Below are 14,801 nucleotides of genomic sequence, written 5' to 3' on the forward strand. Positions count from 1 at the left end.
CAGAGAAATCAAGGGTGTGAGCGTTTTGTTTTTTTTTTTTTTTTGAGACAGGGTCTCACCCTGTCACCAGGCTGGAGTGCTGTGGCCTGATCCCAGCTCACTGTAACCTCAAACTCCTGGGCTCAAGTGATCCTCCTGCCTCAGCCTCACAAGTAGCTGGGACTACAGGTGTACACTATCATACTCTACCGATTTCTTTATTTTTTGTAGAGACAAGAGTCTCACTACGTTGCCCATGACAGTTTTGAACTCCTGGCCTCAAATGATCCTCTCTCCTCAGCCTCCCAAAGTGCTAGGATTACAGCAGCGAGCCACCGCGCCTATCTGAGCATTTTTAAGATAGATGTTTCATGGTCACTAGGAGAGCTCTCTCAGGCAAAAAGCGTAGGGAAATAAGGACAGAGGGTGACTAATCCTTAGGATGAATTTAAAATGCAAAAATGGAAGAGAAGCCATCAAAGGAGATAGAGAGGGGATGATGAGAGAGAGATGGGTAAATAATCCAGAAATAATTTACCACCAAAGGAGGTGGGAGAAGGAAGAAGGAGGAGGGCATCCTGAACCAGACCACAGGCTTCCTGAGTGCAAGTTCTCTGCGCTGTCAGTGCCCATGAGAGTGCTTGGTCCACAGTGAACATTTGGCAAATTAATGAAGAGCCATTTTCTAATACAAGAGACTCCAGTGAGAATGGATATAGAAAAGGGTCTCTGATTTAAGCAAACAGAAAACCCTAAAATTTCAATTATAAACTTCCGTAATGTACTGATTCTTGGAATCAGAACATATTAGAAGTGGGAGAAACCTCAAAAGTTACATAGTCCACCCCTACTTTATATATGGGAAACCTGGGGCCCAGAGATATTGCTTCTGTGACCTGGGCTTTTTGAACTAAAAGCATCTTTTGTTACAATGGCGGGTGATTTTGTGTGTTGTAGCTGACAATAATGCCCTTCAAATCATCAGATTTCTAATTAATTTTTTTCTAGCCTTCAAGGAAAGTATCATTCAGCCTCAGTTGAGAATTGCTGGACTACAGTTCTAAAATGGGAATGCTCTGGTTAGGAAAAGGAAGAGGAACGATAAAGGATGAATTTCATGAAAATAATTTGGGGTCACCATCTAGAACCCAGACTCCCTTTGAAGAATGGACAGAGTTGCATACAGGGAATTTAGTATGACTCAGAGCTTGGGGACAAGGACAGCAGGTTTGGTATTGCTCTTGAGTTTCCAATCAGAAAATGGTCATCACAGGAGTACATCAATTTATTAATAACAATAATTAGATTCACTCCAAATTAGATATTTCACGACTCATTTCTGACATTCTTGCTGAGACTCTGGCAGCAAACAACCATGGCAGGGTCCCATGGTCATGGACCATGAGAGAGCAGCATCTGTGGCGGCAGCAAGAGGGCAATACCCCACATCTACCAGAGGAGACAGCTCCCAGCCGGAGAAACCCTGCCAGTGCGGTGGAGCTTCCAGAGCCCGACACCAGAGCTAGGAAAGAATAAAAACGATCTTTTGAAATATGATCTTCTCTTGAGGCACATTTTTGGTCTCCTAAGACTCTGACTGATCTAACCCTCTAATTTGTTTAACATCCAGGAGGATAGGATATTCTGCCCCAATGCCATCTTGCAATGATTCAGGTACCTGACATGCCAAACACCTAACAGAGACCCTGCTGAGAAAGTAACTCTGGATCGAAGGCTGTTATCCCAGTCTTATTTCAGTCAAGGTGTCCTTAATTTGTTTTGAATTTCATTTCCTTTGATTGGAGTTCTGGGAGGAGCAGGGAAATGAGGAAGACAAAAGGAATAGGTTTGTGGGAGGCATCCCAGGCCGAGGGGATTCGGTGGCTCCAGCACTGTGGGACCTGGGGCCTCAGGAAAGGTGAGGTAAGGAAGGGGGACAGTCCTGAGACAACTCATTAAATGACAACCAGTTGGGGAAGAAAATCCTCTACATGCAACAAAGTGAAGAAGTTCCTCAAAAAGCACTGAAAATTCAACTGGACACACATGCCACAAACAAAGGCCATACTCTATTCTTTTTTTAATTCTTTTTTTTTTTTTTTTTTGCAGTCTAGGGTGTGCAAATTAGAAAATAAGAGAGGCAATGATCAAGATCATTCGTTCAATACCAATCCTATGTCAAGCCATTGCTCTTGACATGCTTTTCTGGATGTCTCAAGATCAAAACCATTTTGAATCCCATTTTCTCCCTTGTGTTTGAAGATATCATTCAAGTACTTAGAAATAACTACTTACTAAGACATAACTTCGAGAGGAAAAATAAAAACAATGGTTATTTTCATCAAAAGTTACCAGTAACTATTTTAATGATTCAATGGAAAAGATGAAAACAAGAAATGTGTCTGATTTAACAAAATTTGCTCTCTTAAGTAAAATGCAGAATGAGACACATTCAACTAGTTAAACACCTGACAGAACCTGGCAACACCTGAACACATCTTACTCACTGACCCAGAGGGAAACTGCCACATTCATCACAGCCAGAAAATCCTTAATGTTTGTTTCCTTGTGTCCAGGAAATAATATGACTAAAGGAAAAAGAATAAATAAAGTAAATGTTAAAATAAAAATAAAAAAAGAAGAAAAAAAAAGAAAATCCTTACGTAATAGAAGGCGATTTATGGTTACCAGTTAGAAATATCACATAAAATAATGGAATAGTAAGGCTATTCAGGGGAAATTAAAATTGACCAATAGATTTACAATAGCTACCAGGCTTAACTTTTAATATCCATCTATAAGGAAACCACTAATATTTGTCATTTAAACGGAGAACTAAATTATATCTAATGTGGGTTGTTTTCCAGTATCTCCTTTGACTTATCCTAACCCATACAATCACATCCTTTGCCATACATTTTACAGAAAGGACTAATTCATTTTCTGTTGAGAAAAGGTTTAAATGAACATTAGCCTAGAGCTGAAGAGGCTAATCTTCTTACAAATCAAGATAATACCTTGTAAAGCTAAATAGCATGTACCTCTACAGCCAAATTGCATCAGCTTCTGTAGTACCAGAGACAGAACCTGGCTGGTTTGCTGGGTACTTCATCTGAGCTTCAGGCAAATCACTCCCACTATGAGTCTTCATAACAAAGAGAAGTCAAGTATAGGCAAAGTAAAATGCACGTCTCAAGAACACGCCTCTGGCATTTAGTACTCTTTCTTTGCTCTTTTAAGTAGATGGTTTTGGGACACATCAATATGATTTGTGGATACTTGGAGCAGTTCAGGAAATGCCAGAAAGTGCCCTGATTACCTATAGATGTTTTACTTGCCCCTGAAGTGAAAGAGATTATACTCATCAAAATAAGTCTGTCAGATAAATTGAAATAATGAGGGAACTGGGTTCATGACCTTTCCTATCCCAAGTCTTCTCTCTGGACAGCTTCTAGAAGGATCCTATCCTTTCTCCTGTTCTGATAACCCCCAACACATGGGAATCTGAATTTTTCAAAGCTAAAGTTGGCCCACTATTTTATTTTATGTCTATCATTTTTGGCCTGGATTCCCCATTCTTACTCCCTCCAACTGATTTTGGAAATGCTCCCAATATTGAGAGATCTGTATTTTCTAAAAATATGCACTGGAGTTATCTCAGCTCTCACTGCATGGAGAAATCTAGCTGTGTGAACACCACACACTTCCACTAACCTCATGCTGGTATCTTTCAGCAAGATTCTTCTCACGCCTACTTACATACATTATCCCATCTGACCCTCATAACTTTATGAGTTAGAGAAGTCGTTATCATCCGCATTAGCAGATGAGAAAAATAAGAGTCAGAGAAGAAAAATGATGCTGTGACAGTCTCCTGGGCCTATAATTACTTCTACTATCCTGGCACCTCAGGAGCATTCAGCATACTTCCAACAAAGAAGGATTCTTCCAGGTGGCAGTTATAATGTGGTAAACAAAAGATGATCCACTTGCTGTTTGGAAAATGAAATGTGTGGGTCCTTTCATTCTAATGAAAATTATGGCACTCAGATCTTGAAGTACCTCTAATGGGTATTATCAGAGGAAGCAGATGAAGACACACAATTACTTTATTCCATTTGGCTTGCTCAGCTTAGCACATATAATGGGAGGTAAATCCATTTTGCCCTTGCGTGTTTGTGCTACCACATTATAGTTAAGGAAATTATGCAGGACCGTAACCACTGAGCAACTGAAAGGGCTCCTTTCTCAACAACGGATAGTCGTAGGCAGTTTCTATGCGTTGATAATGGTAAGAAACTACTAATCTACAGGGACTGGTCCCCAACATCTAAGCATCCATGATTCTTACGAATCTTGAATAAAGGCCTGCACGATAATATTATTTTTAGAATTTTCTTCCAAGAAAAAGAGTCTCTTCAGAATATTTGATATTTTACTGGCTGATAAGAATTATGTAGCCCCTAACATATATCTTTTCGCCTCAAACTTATACTTAATGCTCATTTGCAGTAACTAGCCTAGGCTTTTGGGTATATTTATTTTCCCATTCTAATAACAGGGCTTTTTATTTACGAATTAGTTAGGAAATGTGCTTGCAAATAACAAAATACCAGAATAAAACTGACTTAAAAATAGGAGTTTTTATCTCACATAACAAGAGGCCCCAAAGTAGCTAGTCCTGGTGTTGGTTAATATAGCAGCTCAACAATTTTAGCTCTTCACATCTGTAGTAAACCTGTCTCTGACAAAGGTGCCAGGAACATACAGTGGGGAAAGGACAGTCTCTTCAATGAATGGTGCTGGGAAAACTGGAAATCCATATGCAGAAGATTGAAACTAGACCCTTATCTCTCACCATATATAAAAATAAAAATAAAATAAATCAAAGACTTATATCTAAGACTTGAAAGTATGAAACTACTAAAAGAAAATGTTGGGGAAATGCTTTAGGACATTGGTCTCGACAATAATTTCTTGAGTAATGCCCCCAAATCACAGGTAACCAAGCAAAATTGGACAAATGGGATCACAACAAGCTAAAAAGCTTCTGCATCACGAAGGAAACAATCAACAAAGTGAAGAGACAACCCACAAATGGGAGAAAATATTTGCGAACTACCCATCTGACAAGGGATTAATAACTAGAATATATAAGGAGCTCTAACAAACTCAATAGGAAAAAAATCAAATAATCTGATTTATTAATAAAAATGGGCAAAGGATCTGAATAGACATCTCTCGAAAGAAGACATACAAATGGCCAGCAGGTATATGAAAAAATGCTCAACATCATTAGTCATCAGAGAAATGCAAATCAAAACTACAATGAGATATCATCTCACCCCAGTTAAAATGGCTTTCATCAAAAAACAGGTAATAATGAATGTTGGCAAGGATGTGGAGAAAGGGAAAACCTCGTATACTGTTGATGGGAATGTAAAATAGTGCAACCACTACGAAGAACACTATAGAGATTCCTCAAAAAACTAAAAAAATAGAACTACCACATGACCCAGAAATCCCACTACTGAGTATATAGCCAAAGGAGCGGCTATCAATATATCAAAAAGATATCTGCACTCCCATTTTTAGTGTAGCACTATTCACAATAGCCAAGATTTGGAATCAACCTAAGTGTCCACCAATGGATGAACGGATAAAGAAATTGTGGTACATACACACAATGGAATATTATATAGCCACAAAAAAGAATGAAATCCTGCCATTTGCAACAACATGGATGGAACTGGAGAATATTATATTAAGTGAAATAAGCCAAGCACAGAAAGACACATCACATATGTTCTTACTCATGTGTGGGAGCTAATTATTAAAAACAATTGTTCTTGTGAAGATAGAGAGTAGAACGATGGTTACCAGAGGCTGGAAAGGGAAGCAGGGGTGGGGAGGATAAAGTGGGGATGGTTAATGGGTACATAAAGATAGATAGTTGGATAGAATTAACAATATTTGATAGTACAACAACGTGACTATAATCAATAATAAGTTAGGGCATATTTTAAAATGACTAAAAGAGTGGAATTGGAATGTTCCTAACACAAAGAAATGATAAATGCCTGAGGTGATGGATACCCCAATTTGGTTAATTCACATTGTATGCTTGTGTCAAAACATCACACATGCCCTATAATGATATACAACTATTAATATTATGTACTCATAATAATTAAAAATAAAAAAATTTACGAAAACAATGGTAGCTCTGACTGGTTTCGCTGAGCTCTTCTTGGCTTTCCTCTCATTGTCACAAAATGGCTGCTGCAGTCCCAGTCATAAATTCCTCACAATATGACAGCCAAGGCAGGCTTCTGGCCAAAAAAAGTAATTTCTGCTAGACTTGTCCACCTGCTATGAATAACTAGAAAACTGGACAAAGTAGATGAAACACTGGACAACACATGGCTCAGTACTGTGGTCCCTGAGAGAAGGGTAACAGACAAAGCAAGCCCTGTGAGTGTCCCAGCTTTCTGCCAGGAGGCACTTTCTGGACTGCAGTGTAGGGATGGGGAAGCCAAGGAGAGCACCACAATCTTGCTGGGCTAATGGGACAGAGACTGGAGTTTGGGGTGGTTAAGGCAGGTGGAACTTGCAAGGAAGAATATCAGTGAGGAAGGAGCTACACAAAAAGAGATCTAGACATCTGCATAGGGTCCCCTTTAATCTTTGGCTAAATGCTGAGCTATGCATGCATATATTCCTGGGGTATGCCAAACCCACTTTGGAGACCACAGCTCTACACTGGTTGTCTTTCAGTCTGGCCAGCAGATTCCCTGCCCCTGCACTGCATGGCAGACACCTGGGACTTGGATTCCCTGTCCCCTCCCATCATGGAGAGGAGACACTAGCTCCCGTATAAAGGGAGATGGCTTCAGGGCCAACCTGGGCTCCTTGCTTTCATTTCGACCCTTCTCAACCTTCTCAACTGCTGTGTCCTGTGGCCCCAAAACCATCTGCCCCTAGTTTTGTGCCTGCCTCGCTGCAGCTTGGGCATCAGCTTGCCTACACTGTTTTTCTCTCTAGATCACTACTCTGCAAATACTGGTGGATCCCTGGAGCTTGCTGTCTAGGGCCAATGGGTATGTAGAATATGAGTACCTGGGATATCCAAAACTATCAGAGCAGTGCTGTGAGCATGATCCTGTTTCCAGAGCATTACAGCCCCAGTCTCTGACCCTGCTTCAAGGCTGACTCCATTCCTAGAATGAGAGAGGCAGGTCAACTGGACTGAATAAAGAAGCAAGTCCCAGACTTCTGGCCAATGAGCTTTCCTGGGGACACCCCCTTTCCATTCTTCTACAGCTCCCTGTGGATGGCTTTTAGACAGCACTTGTTTTTTTAACAGTTTCATTGACGCATAATTGATGTCCAATAAATTGCACATATTTAAACTACAGAATTCAGTAAGTTTTGACATGTGCATGAACCCTGAAACCATCACCGTGTTCATGATCATGAACCTATTCATCACCTTCTGTCCTTACCCACATCCTTCCACAGGCAACCACTGATCTGCTTCCTGTCACCATGGATTAGTTTGCATTTTCTAGAATTCTATATAAGTGGAATTATATTATATAGTCTGTACTTTTTTTTGTCCGGCTTCTTTCACAGCCAGTCTTTTTAATTTTAGTCATTCTAACAGGTTTGCAGTGTATCAGATTATGATTTTAATTTGCACTTCCTCAGTGATGATAATGAAATTGACCATCCTTTCATGTGCTTATTTACCATCTGTACCTCTTCTTTGGTGAAGTCTGTGTTCAAATTTTTGTCCGTTTTTATTTTTTTTATCACATAAATTAACATTTATTTTGTTAATGGCATCTTTTTCACTGCCATGACATCTGAACAAGCATTAAACTCTTTAAAGACTGACCTTAGTACAGCAACATTACAGGAGACAATTTAAAATATTTTTTTAAATAGAAAAAGTTTGAAGTAAAAGAAAACCTCTACATGTTACATTCCTTAACAAATATTCAGGAAAAAATTTAACTCACATTTAAATACTTTTTATTGAAGTATTAAATATTGAATTCTACATTTTTAAACACTGTTATTTTAAGAATCAGGGAGGTCTTTTCATAACCGCCAATATGTTCCAGTACTTCCATATCCAGTATGTATTTCTAAAATATCTTGAATTCTCCATCACTTTTCAATGAGAAATTAATAAAACTTCTTGGGCTTTGCGGTCTTCCCATTTTTCTTTCCATTTGTTTTTTCAACTGATGTGCTTTGAATCTTTCTGATATTCCCTTAAGCTCCTCCGGGATGCTCTGATTTGCTCTTTCCAGTACATTAATCAATTCTGTTGCAATTCTCCAGTCATTTCTTGTGATAAGAGTTATTGCAACACCTGTTCTCCCTGCTCTTCCAGTCTGCCCTATTCTGTGAACATACTCTTCAATGTTCCTTGGAAAGTCATAGTTGTATACGTGAGTAATATTGTGAACGTCCAGACCTCGGGATGCTAAGTCTGCGGCAATTAATATTCTTACTTTTCCTGTTTTAAAATCTTGTAGTGCTTTCTCTCTTTCCCTCTGTTCTCTGTTGCCATGTAATGATTCCACTGATATATGTCGGAGAATCAGGTCACTTGATAAATGATCCACAATGGCCTTTCGGCAAACAAAGACAATGACTTTGTCATTAGCCGATAAATGCTCTAGAAAAGTTTGGATATGACTTCGTTTTTCCTCTTCTGTTGTCACAATCACACTTTGTTCTACTGTGCTCACAGCTACAAGATCCAACGTAGACAATCACTGGCGTTTTCAAGTAAGACTGTGTAAGTGGCCTAACAGCACCTGGCCAAGTTGCACTTGTCATAATAGTCTGCCTATCTGGGCGCACATCTAACAAAATCTTCATAATCTGGGGTTCAAATCCCATATCAAGCATCTTGTCTGCTTCATCTAAAACCAAGTAGGTTACGCTTTTCAAGTTGGCAAAGTTATTCACTTGCAGATCATTCAACCTTCCAGGTGTTGCAATGACGATATCTACACCTTTTCTAAGATCTTCTATTTGTCGGTCTCTATCTCCACCACCGTATACACAAACACTCTTAAGTCCTTTATATGAATATTTAGAACATTCAGATTCCACTGGAATAGCTAATTCACTTGTGGGCGTGAGAACTAACATACCGGGTCTGCCCCTTTTTCCTCTACCTTTTGGTTGACCGTCTAGATGAATAAATCCAGGCATTAAATAGGACAATGTCTTTCCCGTTACTGTTTGTGCTTTTCCTATAAGGTCTATTCCTTGTAGAACTATTGGCCACGATTGTGACTGAATAGGTGTTGGCTTTTGAAAACCTGCCTTTTTAATGGTTTCTAAAATTTCAGGCTAACATTGAAAGGCATCGGCAAATGTGCAGGTAGGATTAAGGATTGGACGTTTTTCACCTTCTTTCAAGTCATCACACATATTAAAATTTTCCTTTCTCCAATTGTCTACCTCCACCTGTGTCATCAAGCTTGTTGTTGTTGACTCTGTAAAAGTTTTTCTCAATCGGAGGTAAGTCAACTTTGTGTTCTGAATAATCATTTTCTTCTTGTTTCTTAACAAAATTATCTATCACTGCTTTTGCTTTTGTTTGCATCGCCATGGTGCCAAATATTTTCACTAATGATTCTGGATATCCTTTTATTATCTGTATCTTGGTACCTGTTGTTCTCTGGATATCTTTTATATTTGACCCACCATGACTGATCATGAGTCCAACAAAGTCGTTCTTTAACCCAAAACAAGGGGTGGATCCTGGAGACCAGCCTCTCTCCTGCCGCCACCTCTGCCTCCCCTACCTGTCCTGGGACCTGTGCTATTCGCTTCCTCCTCTAGCCTCCTCTCTGGAGCACCCGACGCTGTGGAGCTTCCCTGGGAAGCAACGCCCCAACTGGAGGCACTGGTTCCTGTTTTTTGCCCAGACATGATTCTAAGAACAGGTGTGTCCGACGTCGTTCCAATCAGCTCCCCAGCACTCTCATGCACGGTTGTAGGACTACTGTCTTTTGTCCGTTTTTAAATTGAACTGTTTGTTTTCTTATTTTTGAAAGTTCTTTATATATTCTGCATATAAGTTCTTTCTGAGATATATCACTTGTAATCTATCTTCCAGATGTGGCTTGTCTGTTCATTCTCTTAACAGTGTCTTCTTTGATAGCAGCTCTGAATTTGTATCATGATTCATCCTTTTTAGACTTTCTAGATTGAGCCCTGGAAGGGCAAGGACCATGAATTCTCCCCTCTATGTCCTCAGCACCCCTCTACAGTCTGACATATAGAAGATGTTCATTTGAACATTGTTTTTTCTTTTCCTTACTATACTGCTCTTTCTTGTCATAAGGTCATATTTTAAAACCAAAATTTCCCATATTAGGATCATTTCAGTGTGCTCTAAATAGTCTGTAGCTTGTTTTATTTTTATATTTAGATATAATTCACAACCATAACATTTACCCTTTTAAAGTATAAAATCCAGAGGCTGTTAATATGTTCATAAAGTTGTATAACCATCACCACTAATTCCGGAACATTTTCATCACCCCCCTACAAAAACCCCATACCCAGTAGAAGTCAAGACCCATGCCTTTCTTCCCCAGCTGCTGGCAACTACTCATCTTTTTCCATCTCTATGGAGTTGCCTATTCTGGACATTTCATATGAATGTAATCATGCAGTATGTGTCCCTATGTGTCTGGTTTTGTTCTCTTAGCATAATGTTTTCAAAGTTTATCCATGTTGTATCATGTATTAGTATTTTATTCCTTTTTATAGCTAAGTAATATTCCGTTGTATAGATATATGATCATGCATCATTTGACAACGGGGGTAAATTCTAAGAAATGTGTCATTAGACAATTTCGTCATGTGAACATCTTAGAGTGTACTTATATGAACCTAGACAGTATAGCCTACTACACACCTAGACTATATGGTATAGCTTATTGCTCCTAGGTACAAACCTGTATAGCAAGTTACTGTACTGAATACTGTAGGCAATTATAACACAATGGTAAATATTTGTGTATTTAAACATAGGAAAGGTACAGTAAAAATAAGCTATAAAAGATAAAAAGTGGTACACCTGCATAGGGCACTTAACCATGAATGGAGCTTATAGGACTGGAAGTTGCTCTGGGTGAGTCAGTGAGAGGTGAGTGAATGTGAAGGCCTAGGACATTACCGTACACTGCTATAGACTTTATGAACACTGTGTACTTAGGCTTCACTAAATTTATAAAAATAAATTTTTCTTCAATAATAAATTAACCTTAGCTATAAACTAAGGTTTTTACCCTATAAACTTTTTAACTCTTTTTAACCCTTTGTAATAATACTTAGCTTAAAATACAAACACATTGCATAGTTCTATGAATATATTTTCTTTCTTTATATCCTTATTCTATAAGCTTTTTCTCTATTTTAAATTTTTTTTTTTTTACGTGTTACATTTTTTTGTTAAAAACAGACACAAACACACACATTAGCCTAGGCCTACACAAGGTCAGGGTCATCAATGTCACTGTCTTCTACCTCCACATCTTGTCCCACTGAAGGCATTCAGAAGCAACAGCATGCATGGAGCTGTCATTCTCTGTGATAAGAGTATTCCAGCATTCTTCTGCAATACCTCCTGAAGGACCTGCCTGAGGCTCTTCTTGAGGAGGTATCACTCTTTTCAGAAATACGCTTAGGGTGGTTTGCTTGGTTTGTTTCTTGTTTTCATCATAGACTTTCTTGTAAGCAAATAATGCACTATGAACATTCCTCTCTATTAATGAACACCTTTCAATGTCAGGAGCCATGTTTTCAAACTTTTTAAGGAGCTTGGCAAAGTCTGCAAAAGCTTCTGCTACACCCTTCACTGTGAATTTTCTTGGAGGTTCACCAGTCATAGGAATTTTTCAGCTCCATTATAATCTTATGGAACCACTGTGGTCCATCATTGATGGAAATGTCGTTATATGGCGTGTAGCTGTACAACATTTTGTTTATCCCTTCATCAGCTAATGGACATTTGGGCTATTTCCACTTTTAGCCACTATGAATAATGCTGCCATGAAAATTCATGTACAAGTTTTTGCATTTACATATTTTTTCATCCTTTTGTGTATATACTCAGGAATGGAATTGTTGGGTTATATTGTCTGCTTCTTCCGATAGCTAGCGGGCTGCTGCTTTTCAGCCATTATTGCAGGTGGTTGGCTTTCTCTTTTTTGTGTTATTTTTTTTTTTCCTTGTGACAGAGTCTCGCTCTGTTGCCTGGGCTAGAGTACTTACTAGAGTGCCGTGGCATCAGCCTAGCTCACAGCACCCTCAAACTCTTGGGTTAAAGCAATCCTCTTGCCTCAGCCTCCGGAGCAGCTGGGATTACAGGCGCTCACCACCGCGCCTGGCCGCAGGTTGTTGGTTTTCAAGGCTACCATACAACTGAAGAGGAAGGATAGAAATAGGACAAGTTAAAATGCCACAAATCTCACTGCTTTGACTGAGAGTCAGCCATTTGTCTTGATAAACACACTGCAGATTGCTGAAAGCCTTTGATAAATTCGTAGAGTTCTGAAAAAACTGACAATTTTTGCCAGTTTTCTAATTGTTTTTATGGTGATTGTCTCTGACGTTATCCCTCTGTAGCTTATTTAAGGCCACGTATTTTGCCACTCGAATGGTTGTGTCCAATTACCATATTTTTGCATGGCTAACTCCTACTCATCTTTAAGACTCAGCTCAAAGGTCATTTCCTTGAGCAATCGTATACTTTCTGCAAATTAAATTCAACACAGAAGCTGATCAAGTGAATCAGATGCTATCCCAGCTGCTTTTGTTCGATGAGCAAATGGGGAGAACTGGACCCATGCCAGGTCATCACTCACCTTTCCCAGTCCTCCCAGCCCCCTCCCCACAGTAGCCAGTGCCTCTGAGCACCTGAGGCTCTGCAGACCACAGCATGAATCTCTGAGCTAGAAGGATGCTTGGTGAGGATTTCAAAAAGCATTTTCAAGCAGTAGGCAGTGAGTTGGGCTGGATAGCACCTGGATCCAGTCAACCAGAAATTGCATGTTTTCCTGGATGAAGAGGACAATTACTCGGATGATTCACCAACAAAGCCATAATGCTTTTTAGAAGATTATAGAATATACATAAACATATATTGAACATATATAAATTTTTAATACAGGCCCCAGGAAAAGAACAGCCACTGCCTATTAGAATGACTACATGACTACAAGAAAACTTTTCTTAATCTATCATGAAGATACTTGTGGAGAAATGTTGCCCGAAGGAATTTTAAAGACCATTAGCACAGGTACGTTGATACTATTAATACCACTGCTTTGGATTATATCTTAGTTTTTCAAATTTAGATAATTAGAAAGAATCAACCTGATCATTCCCTGGGATGCGTGGATCCTACTTTGGAGACCACAGCATTAAATTAAAAAAGAAAAAAGTAGTCTGTAATGTTACCTCTAAGTGAATTTATAGCATTTTTATTGTACAGAATTGAGAAAGTTGGACATTAATTGATTTTATAGAATTTGTTATATAGCATAACATTTATATAACATTTGTTATATAACATGTTGTGGAGAGAAAAAAACCATTGGCAAAGTAGTACCAATAAATAGTTGTTGAATATGGTAGTATTAGTACTTCAAACAGCTCTTTTCATACACTACTCAGGCTCTGACACCCTTTCCTGGGCACCACAGCCAACCCCCCCCCCGCCCCCGGGAACAGACCTTGCCCAGCCCCATATAAGGGCTTCAGGACTGAACTGTTCAGAAAGGGAAGGGACGAGAAGTGAGGAAAAAAAAAAAAAACCTGTAGAGCCATCCTGAACTAGCACCAACAAAGTAAAAACTCTCCTGTGTATTTTCTCTCCCCACTGGTTCCAGATCTGGAGGAATAAAAAACCACAGTTATCAAGCTGGGGGAGGAAGAGCAAAGAAAGAAAGACAGAACCAACTGCACATCTCCTCCAGTGAAGGCTTCCTGCTGGGGAGAGATTTATATTTAAATCAAGTTCAGAGCTTTGCCTTATACGGGACAAGACATTTTAATTTCTGAATTGAGACCGTTTGGTGACTAACAGTGACAGCTATTTTATTATTTAAGTATGATGAGGAGAGTCATAAAACTGCTCACGTTTTTATCCCAGTGACAGTCAGCTGTTTCATTATTTAAGGATGACAGGGAAAGTCATAGGACTGCTCATGTTTCTATCTAAGAGCAAGGAAAAACTTTTCCCACTGAATAAATATAAAATGAAAATGGGAGACAAATTATACCACTTTATGATCCTGCTCCATGAGGATCGTATGCCTTCATCACATACATTTTGAGTGACCACAGATCCACAACAATTGGGTATTTTCTGTGGTTTCCAAGAGGCCCCAACTGTCTGAAGAACTATGGAGGAAAGAAAAGCCCTTATGGCGACCCCTTATGGGTTTTTGGTTTGGTTTTGGTGGTTTATTTCATTAAAGATTGGCAGTTTTTACCATTCTTTAATTAAGGTCCATGTTCGACAACGAAAAATTATTGTTTTTAGGTAACTGGGATATAAGTAGGACTTCAAAGTCTAATTCTGCTTTCTCTTTAAATCTCTCATGAGCAGATCCCCAATTTTATTTCTGCCTTTGTAGCTCTCTTGTCTCAACTTTGTCTTAGCAAAACTGTCACCAGAATCTTCTTGGAAGAGAAGACCTGCAGTCCGTGCCCATGGCAGTTTTTATCTGCCTGAACACAGACTAAATATCTGCAGGTCTATGTCCTCCGAAGTC

At 39.1% G+C, this 14,801-nt stretch overlaps 1 protein-coding gene across 1 annotated transcript; it reads right to left on the reverse strand.

Moving 5' to 3' along the window:
• Positions 1-8,132: 8,132 nt before the first annotated feature.
• On the reverse strand, positions 8,133-9,619 carry LOC105822519 (probable ATP-dependent RNA helicase DDX43). Its single transcript, XM_012659507.1, is given in 3 exon segments — positions 8,133-8,760; positions 8,762-9,505; positions 9,507-9,619. Coding segments are annotated over 3 exon segments (1,485 nt in total).
• Between the last annotated feature and the right edge of the window lie 5,182 nt (positions 9,620-14,801).

The sequence above is a fragment of the Propithecus coquereli genome, unplaced genomic scaffold, assembly GCF_000956105.1.
Source record: "Propithecus coquereli isolate 6110/MARCELLA unplaced genomic scaffold, Pcoq_1.0 Scaffold62, whole genome shotgun sequence".
Taxonomy (NCBI): Eukaryota; Metazoa; Chordata; class Mammalia; order Primates; family Indriidae; genus Propithecus; species Propithecus coquereli.